Raw genomic sequence first — 14,717 nt, 5'->3', positions numbered from 1 at the left:
AAAAAAAAAAGTCTAGAATATTACAACCATCATGGGTAGAAGCCTTACAGTTCTTAGATATCCACTGGGTATTAAATTGTCTTCAATGTCTCTCCTGCAGTCTTAAAATCAATCTCGAAACCTCCAAGGAGAGGCAACGGTGGGTCTTCTCTGTATGATTCTAAGCCCTCTGGGGAGATGTTGACATTGGAAAGATCCAAAAAGGCTGGATTGCCAGTGGACGAAGTAGAAGAACCAGTGGCAGCAAGACAGATAAGAAGCCAACAGGAGAACCTCCACTTGTTCCTCTTTGATTTTGCCAAGGAATTTCTGAGTAACTCAAAGGGAGGAAAAGCAGAGAGAAGACCCTTGGGCAATATGAAACTCTTTATACAAAATGTTGTGAGAATAGCACTCTGAGGGGAAGCAAAAAGGTCCAACCAAGGCCGCCCCATCTCCCTTCACATTTTCTAAAATGAGAGGGCAAAACGTCATAGAAACTGGGATAGGAAGGTGCAACTCAACACTTCTGCATCCCCATTTTCTGTCACCAGTAGATAAATTGCTGTCAAAGAGATAACATTCTCTTTCGACCCAGGTTCAAATAAGCTTTGCTAAGGGAGCTAAATGAGGAACCCTTTTATGCCCCAAAATTTTCACGTAGGCTTTTTTCACTTGATTGTCCATAAGTATCCGGACGGCTTGGTTCTGGAGAAAAGTAACAACAGTCAGCAGGGCCCTGTCAACCACCACAAGTTCCTTCCAATTGAAAGAGCTGACCTGCTCCAATCTGGACCAAAGTCCATTGGCTGAGTGATCTGTCTACACCACCAAACCCCCTCCACCCGATTCCTTCTACCTCCCAAATAAAATCCAAACTGCTGGCATCTGTAGGGAGGAGAAACCAGATACAATTGTTTAGATGGGGAGGATCCAGCCACCATAGTATCTTCTTTGTCACCTCAGAGGAAATGGGAACCATAAGGTTGCAGTTCTTTGTTTTCGGATCCCAATGTGTTAGAAGACATCACCAAATAGTTAAGATAAAGTCGTGCACAAGAACCAATAGCAAGGAAGTTGCTATGTCCCCCTGGACCATGAGCCACAGTCTCATTTGAGTTCTTGCCACTGAAGAAGGTCCTCAATCGACACCTCAACTTCTCCTGTCTTGCTAGAGGCAACAAAATGTGTCCCACATCCATTGTGGAGAGACCCCCTATGAATTGAAGTCCTTGCAACAGAAGAAGAAGAGGATAGGCTTTGTTGAGGAGGTTTAATCAAATGTTTGGCAATAACCAAAACCTCTTCCTTTTCACAGTAGAGGGTTGAGGCCCAAACATTTGTGGTCCTGTACAGACTTCTTCACCACTTCCTCCAACAGCACTCCAAATAGTTTGGCCCCATCAAACGGAAGACAATTTAAAAGTGATGTCTGCGAATTGTATACCTTCCATGACCCCATCCAATATGACTTCTAGCTGCAACTGTGAAGTCAGATCAGAAGCAGCTGCACAAAGAGTGTCAAACGGTATTCCTAAAACCTGACTAGTTGCTCCATCACTGAGAGTCTGGCAGTGCAATCTTTTCCTGGCTGGAACAAATATTGAATCATGTAGGTAGTGTAAGTCCCTGCTCTTAATGCAAACTTGGATGTTATATAGGCTCTCTTGATAGTGCCTGCTACTTTCTAGTCTATAGCAACCGATTAAATGGTGTCCTCTGAGAAACTGGTACCGCTAGAATCCAACTATGTCATCAGAGAGTCAACTTTTACATTTACGGGTAATTTCTCTTGGAAATTCCTCAGATGTATGTATTGGCAAGATTTAGGGGCCAGATGTACGACCATGACAATTTGCGACTTGCAAATTGCGCTCAATTGCGAGTCGCAAAATGCCATGTACAACAGTGTCTAAGACACTGTTTGCGATTCCCAATGGGGTCGCAAATTGCAGGCCTCATCAATATTCATGAGGCACTTGTAATTTGCGACCCTATTGGGAATGTCTGGCCCTTCCAGGGATGGTGACCTGCTGGGCTCAGCAGACCTCCATGTCTTGGTCTGCTTTTAAATAAAGCTGTTTTAAAAAAAAATGCAGCCCGTTTTCCTTAAAGAAAAACGGGATACATTTAAAAATAATAAAATGAAACGTTATTGTGACAGTTTTTCACGGACAGGTAGTGGTCCTGGGGACCACTGCCTGCCCCTAAAAAATATTTTCCCCTGTATTCACAAAGGGGAAGGGGCCCCCTGGGCACCCCTTCCTTTTTGCGAGTCCTTTACCACCCTATTGAGTAAATTGAGAGTGTTTAACGACCGCAATTGCAGTTGCAAAACATTCTTACATAAGGTAGCTAGTCACTATTAGGAAGGAGCGCCCTTGTAATGCCCCTTCCTAATAGTGAGTCGCATATCCTATTTAGTGAGTCGCAAATAAATTGCAACTCGCTAAATAGGGTTTGTATATGGCCCATTGGTATCTTTACATGCACAAACAGGTCGCAAACCCGTTGCGCATGCAACAATGGGTCGTACATCTGACCCTAGGTTCCTTACGCAGGAACTGGGAGAAGACATACTCCTCTTCCCCACACATGGTTACTTCAGGCAGAGAAATATTGTCCTACGAAGCTTGTTCTCTAGCAACAGATCATAAGGAGTTTGACTTTTCTTCCATTTCCTTTCCAGTCTCTGGATGGAGTATTTGTTGTCTTCAAAACAAGATGCATCATCCCCAAGCCTATCATGACCAGGGCCCTTGTCTAGCTGACTGACATGCTTACTACTTCCAGCTGCTCTCAGCACACTCGTAATTAGAACACCATCAACTGGAGGCACAGACCTAAAAATCCCTGTATCCATCAGGACAACTGCCACCATATTGTGCTTTAAGAAAAAGCTGAAGTCACAACATTTTAAAGAATAATACATTATGAATAAGTAACAATCTACCTGTACTCTCAAATATAATGTAAGAAAATATAAGGGACATACGAAAAAGTCGCAGGGTAAGAGGGTCTTTTAGCATTTGATAGGCCATCCACTGACAAACTTACCCCGTAACACGACCAGCACCGCAAATAGCTCAGAGAGGAAAACATCAAACCAGTGGTCCTTCTTTGGAAATAATATAAATATTTGTGCATGTACTTGGAGTTATCACTGACATAAAGGACTTTATGGGAATGGTGTTAGAGGTCCATCCTAGATAGGATGGCCCCGCTGATGCAATTCCTGGTGGGACAAGTCCTCTGCAATAGACAGTTGTGCATTCGATGGCTCTGCCATCTTCCCCATACTACAAATGGGGTAGGGGAACCAAAAGGAAAGCTGAAGGGATACCCGTTTGCTTGCCCTCCTCAAAAAGAGAACCCGAAAGAGACAAATCTGCTTTTTTCACACAATCTGGAAGGGAAATGGCCGGTTTGTTAAGGACATAACAAAGAGCGTGTAGTGTGGTGTGTGTATTTGTGTATCCTAAATGGTAAATTAAAAACACATAGGGGCATAAATATGCAGTTTAAAATGAGTCAATGCTTGAATATGCTATCATCAATCTTCCTTCTTAAGAGTAGCTTGTCAGTTCTAATACATTTCTCCACAGTCGGACACTGCATGGAAATCAACCTCTTGTTGGTAATTTCTCTGAATGCAAATGAGACTAGCACGTTTCCCCTATCTACTTGTACACACTGCATAGTGCTTTCTCAGTTGTACTCTAGTTTCCTGAGGAATGGAGCTATGTTTTTGGAGAAGAGGTGACTCTCTTGAGCACTAGTGGTTAGTCTTAAAAGTATTTCACAGAAATTAAAAACATCAAGTTTTTGGGATTAGGGAAAATAACGGTTTTGTCTCAATAGGAGATCATGCTTTCATGCGCTCGTTTCTAGTGATATTTGGGGTTCTTTTAATTAATTAAACCCCTAATGTATTCATTGGTCCACCATGTCTGTTTTGTTTTTCTGTGCCGTAACTGTTTTGTCTATTTCTGGCTTCGCTTACAAATTGTTACTGGTGGATACAGAGCAGATTATACTAATGATAAATTGCATGTTACTCTGTTGTGACTGTATTAATGCAAAATACAGTCACAAGTAGATGATTTCATAGTCTACTATATGGTAGACCCCCTTGAAAAAAAGGCACAGTGAGACTAAAACTTGCTTTACATTATTGGATCTTCTTGATGAGAAGAGCAGAATGCACTTCAAGTGGGTATGGTGGCCAACACAAATACAGACATTCCAATTTCTACAAGTTAATATTTGGGAACATTGGGAAAAGAGCTTTATGGTTTTATTTGCCACCACAACTTTAAGCAAAAAGGTATTTTCTGCAGTGCCCCATTGTGTTGTGAAAGCTTGTCAAGACTACACTCTATGGCCTACTTTTGTGGTGATATCTAATGATTAAATCAATAGAGGAAAACTTATTGGGTTGCAGTCACATTATTGATCTCATGTTCCCATGTACAGATGGCCAGTATGAGTGACTCACATCCTCTTATAGTTCATGAGGATATTATACAATAATTGTGCATAACTGCTTATTGAAACATCCTAGTAACTTATTTTTTTCAAAGACGAATAATTAAAGAGGGCGGAGCCTGAGGTGAAATTCACTTTCTGCTATTCTTTTTACAGATTGAGAGTCATAAGCTGAGCTTCCGTGAAAATGCCAGAGCCAAGACTGACCACGGAGCTGAAATTGTGTACAAGTCCCCCAACCTCTCAAGTGATACTTCCCCTCGTCGCCTTAGCAATGTCTCCTCCTCCGGAAGCATCAATATCGCGGACTCACCACAGCTTGCAACATTAGCTGATGAAGTGTCTGCTTCTCTTGCCAAGCAGGGCTTGTGATCTTGTTTCCAGAATTATTCTACAGAGAGGCAAAAAAAGAAGTAATGGAAAAAGTAATCTCTCCTATTTCTGTTCCTTTTACAGCTGTTTCTTATGGATATCCTATCTGGGTATTTATCTAACCTGATTTACAGTTACTTTACAACTGGCTCCTGGACATAAACATTTCTCAGGCCACAGAACACATTTTGGAAAATACATGTGTATTGCTTCATTTGGTGACCACAGGGGTTTAATGTATTTAACTATTGAGACATGAGGTTTTAATCAATGGTGAAACTTAGATTTACGTTTGAAGGAATATTTGGTGTATTCACCAGTCACATATACGTTTTATCAAGACATAATGACTGGAGTTGTGTTGAAGCCAAATCACTTTAGCTGATAACCAGGAAGTCATTGTACTTGAAGGTTTTAGGGAAAATAGATGTGGAGCACCTTGCTTTTGGAGCTGCATCTAAACCTGAATTGGGGGAGGTTGGGACAATAGATTTGCCTCCTACATTTGTGAGAGTAGCTGTCTTGTGGTTGAGTGCTTGAAAGTGTCAAAAATTTGACTTGCAATGGTATCACTTTCTGCTTCAAAACGCTTTTAAATGGATCCTACTTGTGGATTGCATTAATCATGTAAGTTATTCCGCAGATATGGTCTAGAGCAGCTATTGCTGAAGGACAAGAAAGGTAGAGTTTTCTGTTATCTTTCATTGAGTTTTTAGGACACAGAAATAAAACTCGAATTTGCCTTCAATTGCCAGCAAACATTGCATGGTAAAATGACTTTCATCCAGGCTCAAACTCTTGTATTCATCATCTATAGCAACAGCATTGTGTCACCTTTTATTGCAAATGTAAATCAAGAGGTGGTAAGACATAATACATAAGCTGAGAAAGTAGAAGAAGTCTGTTTGTAAAAGTATTGTGGAACAGGTGAAATAAACCATTAGACTTTTAATTAGAAGTTATCAGACTGTTCCTTAGACATGCGCATTTCCCTAATTCCTGCTAGAAAGACATCACGTGTATTCCTTACTTATAAAAGGAAATCACATTAAAAGAGTAGTTGCGTTTCTGCACTATCTAAAAGTTTTTTTTGCCTGCAAACCGCCATGAAATTGAAAGCTAGGCATTGTTTTTGTAGCCGCTTTTATAGTTATTTATTTATGTATTGATGTAACTCTTGAAATAGTGTTACCTTATTTCCTTTGGAATTATACTTTGCGCTTCTCTGCACAATGACCACGCTTGGATACAATGCATTAAAGCACTAGTTCCAGTAGTTTTTTATTCCTCATGGTCAGCACCTTCTTTCCCATGTTTTAAAAACACTTTGTCTTGGAGTGCCATTTAAAACATAGGTGGACAGCTTTCCCTACGCAAAAACTAAATGTGAGTTAGGGTGATCACTTCTGATAAGCATCACCGGCCAGACGATGCTAGAATTATGGAACTGTCATTATCATAAGTAGATAAGTAGGTTTGTTAACCCCATGCTAATTTTGGAAAATACATTTATAGCCAGGGTTATACAACTTGAGAGTTTAAATGGAAAAGTGCAAAATAAAAAGAACTTGCACTCTCCAGAGATAGAGGGCGAGCTCCATGCTGCTACCCATAATATGCTGTGTTGGTCAGTACTTGATTATGTCAGGACTGTCTGCAACTATTTCTTCTAAATTGAAATGGCCACCTATACATGCAGACATTTAGGGTATATAGCAGGCCTTCGATGTGGTACATATTTGTTATATTCAAATATTTTTTAATGGAAATATCTCAGTATCTGGATAGCCTCAGAAAATAGATGGGACATTTTATTACTAGAAGATTTTGTGCTGAATGGGCATACATCTTTAGGCAGTATACACTATGTATGAAAGTAGAATATCTGCCTTACCGACTTTCCATATAGTTCACTAAACAGCTGCAAAACATATAAAAATCATTTGTAGTCTAAAATCTCCAGCAGAAAAAAGTCACTGAACCGCTTCAAAAAATAGAAAAATCATTTGTAGTCCCAGAGAGAAGTGTTCTTAAATGTACCATTGCTCAAAAATAAACATCCAATTTCTGTGCCTGGTTGTAGCATGGACCAATAGATTTGAGAAGCTATTTTGGGAATTTTAATATCAACATGTGGAAATTGGGGTAGGAGGACTTCATTGAAAAAGATTATATTCTGGTAGACTAAAGATCATGCACCTGTTATCAGCTGCACATGATTATGTCAGTATCGCAGAGACAAACTCTTACTCTACATTTTTTTAATACTTGTGAAACCATTCATCAAGAGACGGATCACATAAATTGCACTGATGTTTGGCATCTTTGCAGTGCTATTTGCACTGACAATCAGTGTAAAAATGTTATCCGGATCCAATGATCAGTGTAAAATTTAGATTTTCTACCAGTTGGTTCGAGAAACTATTGTTTCAAAACTGTTACATAATTGCTCTACACCAGTGCTGAATTGTCTAGAAGTGGTTTCTAGTTCCATGACCTGATCCCATTTTTTGAAGTGAGAGTATCCACTGAGGCCATCGAAAGTATGCTCTAAATGTTTGTATGTAGAACTTCTGAGTGACCAGAGCACTTCTTTGGGAAAAAATAAAATTTGCAAAGTCTGCATAATATTATAATATTACTTGAATAGGGATATAATATTGCAACTGATGCATTTTATTCTGCATGCTAAAACTGTTAGAGCTTAATCTAGGCCTTTGATTTGGATTTTGGGACAGTGTTTTTCATCTAAACAGATGTGTAATTTCAGACCTAACACTACGGTTGAGCAGGTATTTTTAGATATAATATTTCGCTGGTAGATGAGCCATGCTTTCCCTCTCAAGGAGCACATTGAGTACATTAAAAAGGTCTTGTGTAAAGAATGCATTAAGGGGTAAAAAAAATAGTGGCATTTCTTCCCACCCCCTTTGGTGTTATTAGCTCAACAGAAGGGTGATAGACATGATTAGTAGCTTCCACTGCACCACCATTGGGTCTCTCAGGCCTTGGTGCAAGACTACCTACTTTTTAGGCTAACAGCTACCCTATTTAGGGTAAGCAGTCCAGCATCATTTTAGGTGGCATCATTGGCAAGATAAGACTGTATTTGCATGGTAGTCCTTCTTTGGAACAACTATTCGTGTGTTCAATATGTGGTGGAAAGTTTTCTCAGCACTTCAGTAACATTTGGAATCTGGCTACCAACAATGTAGCCTCACATATGGGGACAGCAGTATGCTTCAGGGGCATGGTGGAATAGCTGTCACAAAACTTCCCATGGTGGAGGTAGATTCTTCAGGAGCTGAAACTCTAGCTGCTCTGGTGTCCCTTTATAAAAACACAGTGCACCCTTCCTCCCCAGTGTGGTATGGGGTGCTGCCCTCTAAATGGAGATTGAAAGCACACTCAAATAATTTTAAATGAAGCCCAGTTTATGTTAATATGTTCACTGTTGCTACACTGGTTTGACTAATTAAGAGAGTCCTTTGTAGCAGACTACAAGTTTATTGATGAGTAGATCACCATTGCAGAGAACAATAAATAAACACTTCTCTGAAATGGTTGAAAATGTGTATTTTTCTGCCAAACCTAGATTGAAATCTCTAGGGCTAAAATCTATATAAGGCAGCACCAAAGTCGAAGATTGAAAACATTCCAAGAGTGGAACATTTGTATGTAGAAAAATGCTGGAAGGCTGAAGAAATATTGATTACATAAAATTTGTATTTATTGTAGGTATACACAATACCAATGACAACAATTTAGACTAATTTAAATTCTAATGAAAGGTCTGCATTGTCAAAATATACTTCTCTTATTCTATGTAAGTGAATGTGTTTTGCAACTGAACCCAAGGCAAAAGCACTGGGAAATATTTTATGGATACTTAAAGTTATGTTATGTTTTTTCTTAGTACATCATTTACCCAATCACATGTTAGTTCTGTGTGCAACACTATGAGACAATGGTGAAAAACTACATAGAGAACAGCCAGGTCGTAATGGTTTTCCAGTAGCCAGGGAAACATTCCACAGTCAGTCATGCTTCCAGGCAATTATCTCGTAATATATTGAATGGGTTTTTGAAAGCCATGCCTGGAACCCAATCCTCACATTGGTGAACCTAAGAGCTAATGAGGTTGGTTAAAGTTTAGTATGGATTAAGTGGACTGCTACCCACTGCAGCAAAACCCAATACCTCGTTCTAAGTCCTGTTACATGACTCTGTAATTCTCTCTAAGACTATGTGAAACTAATATAGCTATTAGGAAGCCTCCAAAAAAAAAACTAAATTGATTGTCACTGCAAAGGGAGAAGATAATACTTAACCATGAATCTAAAAAGAATTACCAAGGTATGATATTTCTAAACATTGTATATATGAGGTTTAATTTTCTCCTTAATACCCAATGTTCAGGACTCAATTGATGACCTATAAAAATCACTAAGTTAGAATCTATTTAGATATAGACTTTGTGACTTGAGTATCTATAGTACCTGCTTAAGAGATCCATAATAAAATGCATCTAAACCTGAAGTTAGTAGATTTATAAACCAGTGGCATTAAATAGATTTTTTTGCTTCCAAGGTTTGTAGAGTAAGAACACCCTTTTAGTAGCAGATATAGGGCACAACGATGGTAAAATATGGCACATTGATTTAGTAGAGTATGAACTCCTACTATATGATTAATTTATTGTCTTACATTTGTTAAGAACAGCTGGACATGTTATGATTTGAAAAAGAGCATTACTTGTGTTGTCACATCCCACAGAAGATGACTCTACATACATTTCAGATTATTGTTGAAAATCTGTTTATGACTTAATATTAATGTTGTTTAAGGGCACATTTGGATAAAGGGTGTTTTACAATAACTACTTTTGTTAGCAACAAGAAGGATTGCTGAAGTCAACATGATTGGCCCGGTGGTTTAATGAGATTGGACTCAGATCAAATAATCGGTGGTTAGGATTCGAGTACATCACACAATAGGCCTCAAATGAGTGACATATTTGAGATGTGTTGCCATATCGATTAGACCGACTACCATGCTCCCGAAACCAGTCAGAAGAGAAAAGGCTGTATTTCGTAGCTTGATTACATTGTCCTGTGATTGCATTCTTGTAAAACATGCATATGGTTGGCCCTTTTATACAAACAATTTAAAGCTTTCTACTTATTTCCTAACATCCTTTTAGTTTCCAGATGCATGTGTCTGGGATTTGCAAGGAGCACACCCACATAACAATACATTTGTTTAAAACAGTATATTAACGAAAGTCAGGTTCTTAAATAATAGTAATGTTTTGGTTACCAACTCTTGCACTCTAGTCCTCCCTATTTTGAGGTAATCACTGCTGCATTTTTGCATGTCTAGTGTAAGAAAACCAATTGATGACTAAAAAGCATTTGTTCTCGGAGAACCATAATTATTTCTTTTTGGTTTTTAAATTTTAGAGTTTTGGAATGTTTGTAGTAAACAAATAAATGGAAAAAAGGCAAAATATCCTGCATGAATTTTCTCGCACCATGAAGAACAAATGCATAGCATCCTTAGTTAGAAAAAAACCTTTTTTAGGAAGAAAAGAAAAACACAAATTTAAAGTATGAGGGTACTTTAGCACTGTATAAAGACGTAAATATTTTTTAAGTGCTTTTACGTGCTGTTTGCATTGCTTAATAACTTATGGTAGTTACTATAATTTTTATTATTGCTTTTGTTTTACAAAGCAGTAGAAAAACAGTAGACTAAAAATATGTTGCTGCTTTTGGCAGTAGGCGACACATTAAAGATATTTTTGGGGGTAGAATACCCTGTTTGACTGACATGCAAGATTTGGAATAGGGTTATTTCTGGTAACCTTTTCAGCATTTTCAGAGTGTGTGGTGTGTCTTATTTAGCACTTTGTGGTTCTTTGCCGGAAGTGTTTGAAAGGCACAACAACATGCAATCATTTTAGGATTTAATTAAAGGGTTCCTGATGTGTACGCCTGTATAATGTTTGATACATTTTAACCAGACTGCTTCTTTAGACACATTCAATTATCTTTCTCAGAAAAAGGTCAAATCTTGCGAAGACTCAAATGTTTCAAAACCAATGTGTTCTGAAAATGTTCTAGTTATTTGTCTATTTCAATCCCCTAGCTAATTTCAGTGAGGTTTATGTTTATGATTTCAGAGTTACACTCTAAATGCATGGTGTTTGGAGAAGGAGGCCACTGAGGAAATTGGTTCTCTGCTATCAGATTAAAAACGAATGGTTGACACTCTACTACCATGAAAAGTAATTGAACATGTCACTGAGAAATGTTGTCCAGTGCAAGTGGTGCAGTTTCATTGAAGATATGGGATCATCAACCTAAATAGCTAGAGTTTATATTCTGGTTCTGGCGTCTTCAATTTGCCTAAGTTCCATTAGGTTTTAATTCGGATTGGACGTGAGCTTGCCCTACATGCAATATTAATTCATTGACTAAGTTCCATTAGGTTTTAATTGAGATTGGGCTTGAGCTTGCCATAAATGCAATATTAATCCTTTTCCTAAATTCCTTTAGATTTTAATTGGGAATGGGCATGAGCTTGCCCAAAATGCAATATTAATCCACACATTTACACTTTTGTTGTTTTGGTGTGATATAATACTTTAATTTTGAAAATGCTAAGCATCCAGCATTTTTGTTGACTAAAAACACTGCTGTTTAATGTAGTTTTAATACTGATATTCCCGCTTGCGGTTTTCTCATTCTGTAATCATAGTCTATTTCCACACCCACTTACTGATTTAATGTGTCCTTGAACCTTTAAAATTATATAGCATCCCAGTTGTTTAGTAAATTGTCCTGAATCTTCACATTATCCATGCTGAGTCTTCATAAGGAACTACAGCCAAACTTAACTTAAACGGTATTCTCACAAGACACTCTTTTGGATAAAAGTAGAGTGCCTCCAGACGACATTCCTGCTGTCATGTACAGAGCAGATGGTATGTTATGAGGATTCTGTGACCTTAAATACTTGCCACTTCCTACAAAACATACTGCATCAGCAGAAAAAAATAACATGTTCCAAAGCAGTAATGGAAGCATTGCTTAGTTACAATTAGTATCCTATCTGAAATTTTCCTCCTCACAGAATCAAGGTTAGGGTGTGTTTCACTCAATTTTTAAGATTTATCATGTAACAGCCTGTAATATACCTTCAAAGTTCAAATATGTTTCAGTAAAAATCATTTATTGATTTCCAAATGTTTTTCAACACAACTCTTAATGAGTTAAGAATTAGCATAAGTGAAGGGATGATATTGACATTGTTTAGAAGTCTATTTAGCAAATCCTAGTTTGAAAATGTCCAGCAATGGTAACTACTCCTGTTAAGGGCAAGCACCCATTTCTATGGTAATTATATATCTTGACATTAAACAATTTAGATCTTGTGTGTATAGCCCCAATATTTTTTCTGCTACTTCCTGGAGTCCATAAAGTTCAGGTAAATGCAGTTTGAAAATGTCGGTGTCAGTCAAATAGGGAGTCCTTCCTGTACCCATTTTTGAAGGGGTTCAGTAAAAGAATAACTGCTGCTTTCTTTTGACTATCTGATTGTAAAATAACTGTATTTTTATGACTGTTAAAGTCTGTTGTGGCTTTGTTTAGTTCTAGGATTGTATGAACCTGGTGTATGTTTGTTGTCCTAGTATATGGTATGGTATCCCAAACTCGTGGGAGAAGCCGTTGGAAAAGGCAGCAAGACCATTCGTAACCCTTTTATTTTCTGTTTATATTCAGAAACCCCGAAAAATGGTATAATGATGGCCAAAATATTTGATCATAAAGTTTTTTACTTGTCCATTTAATCAACTTTTAATATGTATGTAAGAAAGGCATGTTTGGCAGGCACTGCTCCTTGGTAGAAATCGTGTCTCTACCATCTTTGTTGATTGAAACAAACACTTCAAACTGAAAAGTTTATAATGTAAATAATATTTAGATTTATTCTTAAAAAAATCAATTAGGGTGAAATATTTTGTTGTTTCAGCATCACGTGTTCCATTGTGTTTAGTTCAGTGCTCATTGACATAAAATCACGTTAATAAGAAGTACTCATGGCAGTCTTTTGTTGGTGAGATGCATTTTAGTATGATAGGGGTTAAAACTGACACTAAGTAAGTGTGTCTTGTATTCTCACCCCTACTTCAGATACAAGCCCTTTAAATTAACAAGGATAGCTATGCCACTTGCAAGCCCAACATTTCCTCCTGTTTTTCCCTTTTTATGTTTTACCTAAAGGAAAACCTGTATAAACTCACTCTACCTTAGCTTCATGTCTGTGAATGTACATATTGTATTGTGTGTTTTAACAACTGGTTTACACGGATTGTTGCTGTAAATGTGAATTTGGAAATAAAGTCATTACTATAAGAAAAATATGGTGTGCATCCCTGTTTCGTCACAAATAAGTGTGGTTCATAAGGGCTGAGCAGTGTGAGGAATAGTTTTGGCTTGCAACATTATTTTCTGTCGCTGATAGTGGTCCTTTAGAAGTGATGCCAGACTTTAGTATTAAATGTCTAGGCTCATTGTTTTGAAGGATAACAAGGAATTCAAGAGAATATTAGTTGAAAGCAACAAAAACATAGAAAGAAAATCATAACCATGAACTAAGACAGTTGGCAGATGTTTGAATATTGAGAACACTAGACAAAATTAGGGGAATATATGTACCAGTGCTTTAGAAAATACATGAATAATCGTGTAGGACAGAAACATTGTGTGGTAACCAACTCACTGAGAGACAAGTTAATTAATTACCTGTGATTTATTGTAAATAGAAACCACCCGGGCAGTAGGACACAACATCAGCACCAGTCTCAGGATGTTGGGCAGTGTGACGGTATCAACCGTCCTTGACAGAATTTTGACTCCACACCAGCATTCCACAGGCAGTGTTGTGAGCTGGTGTGGAGTCCATAATACTGCACATTGGTCACAGTATAACAGGAAAAAACATATTTTCCCTTACTGGTTGTTTAAGAATCTGCCCAGGAAAATGTAACAAAGAATGTAAAATATGTCACTGTAATTCATATTCTGTTGGATGTGGAATTTGAAATGCGAGTTTCATGGACAGTTAATGTCAGATAATGCAGTCTAAACAGTGGTGGCTGGTGACATTTGAAAGTGATGGGGCGCAAACTTTCTGTCGGAATGCACCGTGGCGTGCGAGCGCGCCCGAGCATCTTAACCGCATGCGCGCTAGCGGGTTTTCCCGCTGCGCGCTGAGATTTTTAAATTCGCGCGTTACGTGACAAAGTCAGCTCGTCATGCGCGTAGCGCAGGTAACGCCCATGACGAGCTGGCTTTGTCATGTGCGCCGAAGGGGTTAAGGAGGGTTCGGGGGGTTCTTCCCCCCGAGAAAAGTTTTTTAAAAGAGTGGGGAATTTTCAAGCAAATTTGAGAAGCAAGAAGGTCAATAAAGCAATTGTGAAAGTGAGGTTATTACATTAACAAAGGGATGTCATATAACAAAATGTAGATAGAAATGTTTCTGAAGCTAGGCCCTGCCAGTGCCACGCACCTCTGAGCAATATACTCGCTGTGTGCCAGCAGGGCCTAGCGTCAGAAACATTTCTATTATGTTTTTGAAGCTAGGCCCAGTGCTGGCACTCAGTGTGTATGCTTCTCAGAGGTGCATCACGCGTGGCAGGGACTTTAGCTTCAGAGTGAGAAACATTTTGTGCCCCAGTCTGCATTCTCACTCTATAAACACTAACACTCTTTGAAGTGCAGAGTGTTAGTGTTTAAAGTGGGAACGCGACCCTAAGGTAATTCAGAACTGCTTTTGATGAAGGCGCACATTTGCTTTGGGCGACTGTCCTT

The 14,717-nt window shown here is 38.4% G+C and overlaps 1 protein-coding gene across 3 annotated transcripts in view; it reads left to right on the top strand.

Moving 5' to 3' along the window:
• The window catches only part of MAPT (microtubule associated protein tau), a 1,132,093-nt gene extending 1,118,828 nt beyond the window's left edge, over positions 1-13,265 (top strand). For all 3 annotated transcript variants that reach the window (XM_078645042.1, XM_078645040.1, XM_078645041.1), the window contains one exon: positions 4,624-13,265. In XM_078645042.1, the coding sequence (XP_078501168.1) occupies positions 4,624-4,839 (216 nt within the window). In that variant the 3' untranslated portion in view covers positions 4,840-13,265. The remainder of the gene's footprint in view (positions 1-4,623) is intronic.
• Positions 13,266-14,717: the final 1,452 nt, after the last annotated feature.

The sequence above is a fragment of the Lissotriton helveticus genome, chromosome 5_1, assembly GCF_964261635.1.
Source record: "Lissotriton helveticus chromosome 5_1, aLisHel1.1, whole genome shotgun sequence".
NCBI lineage: Eukaryota > Metazoa > Chordata > Amphibia > Caudata > Salamandridae > Lissotriton > Lissotriton helveticus.
This window is presented reverse-complemented; position numbering and strand designations above follow the sequence as displayed.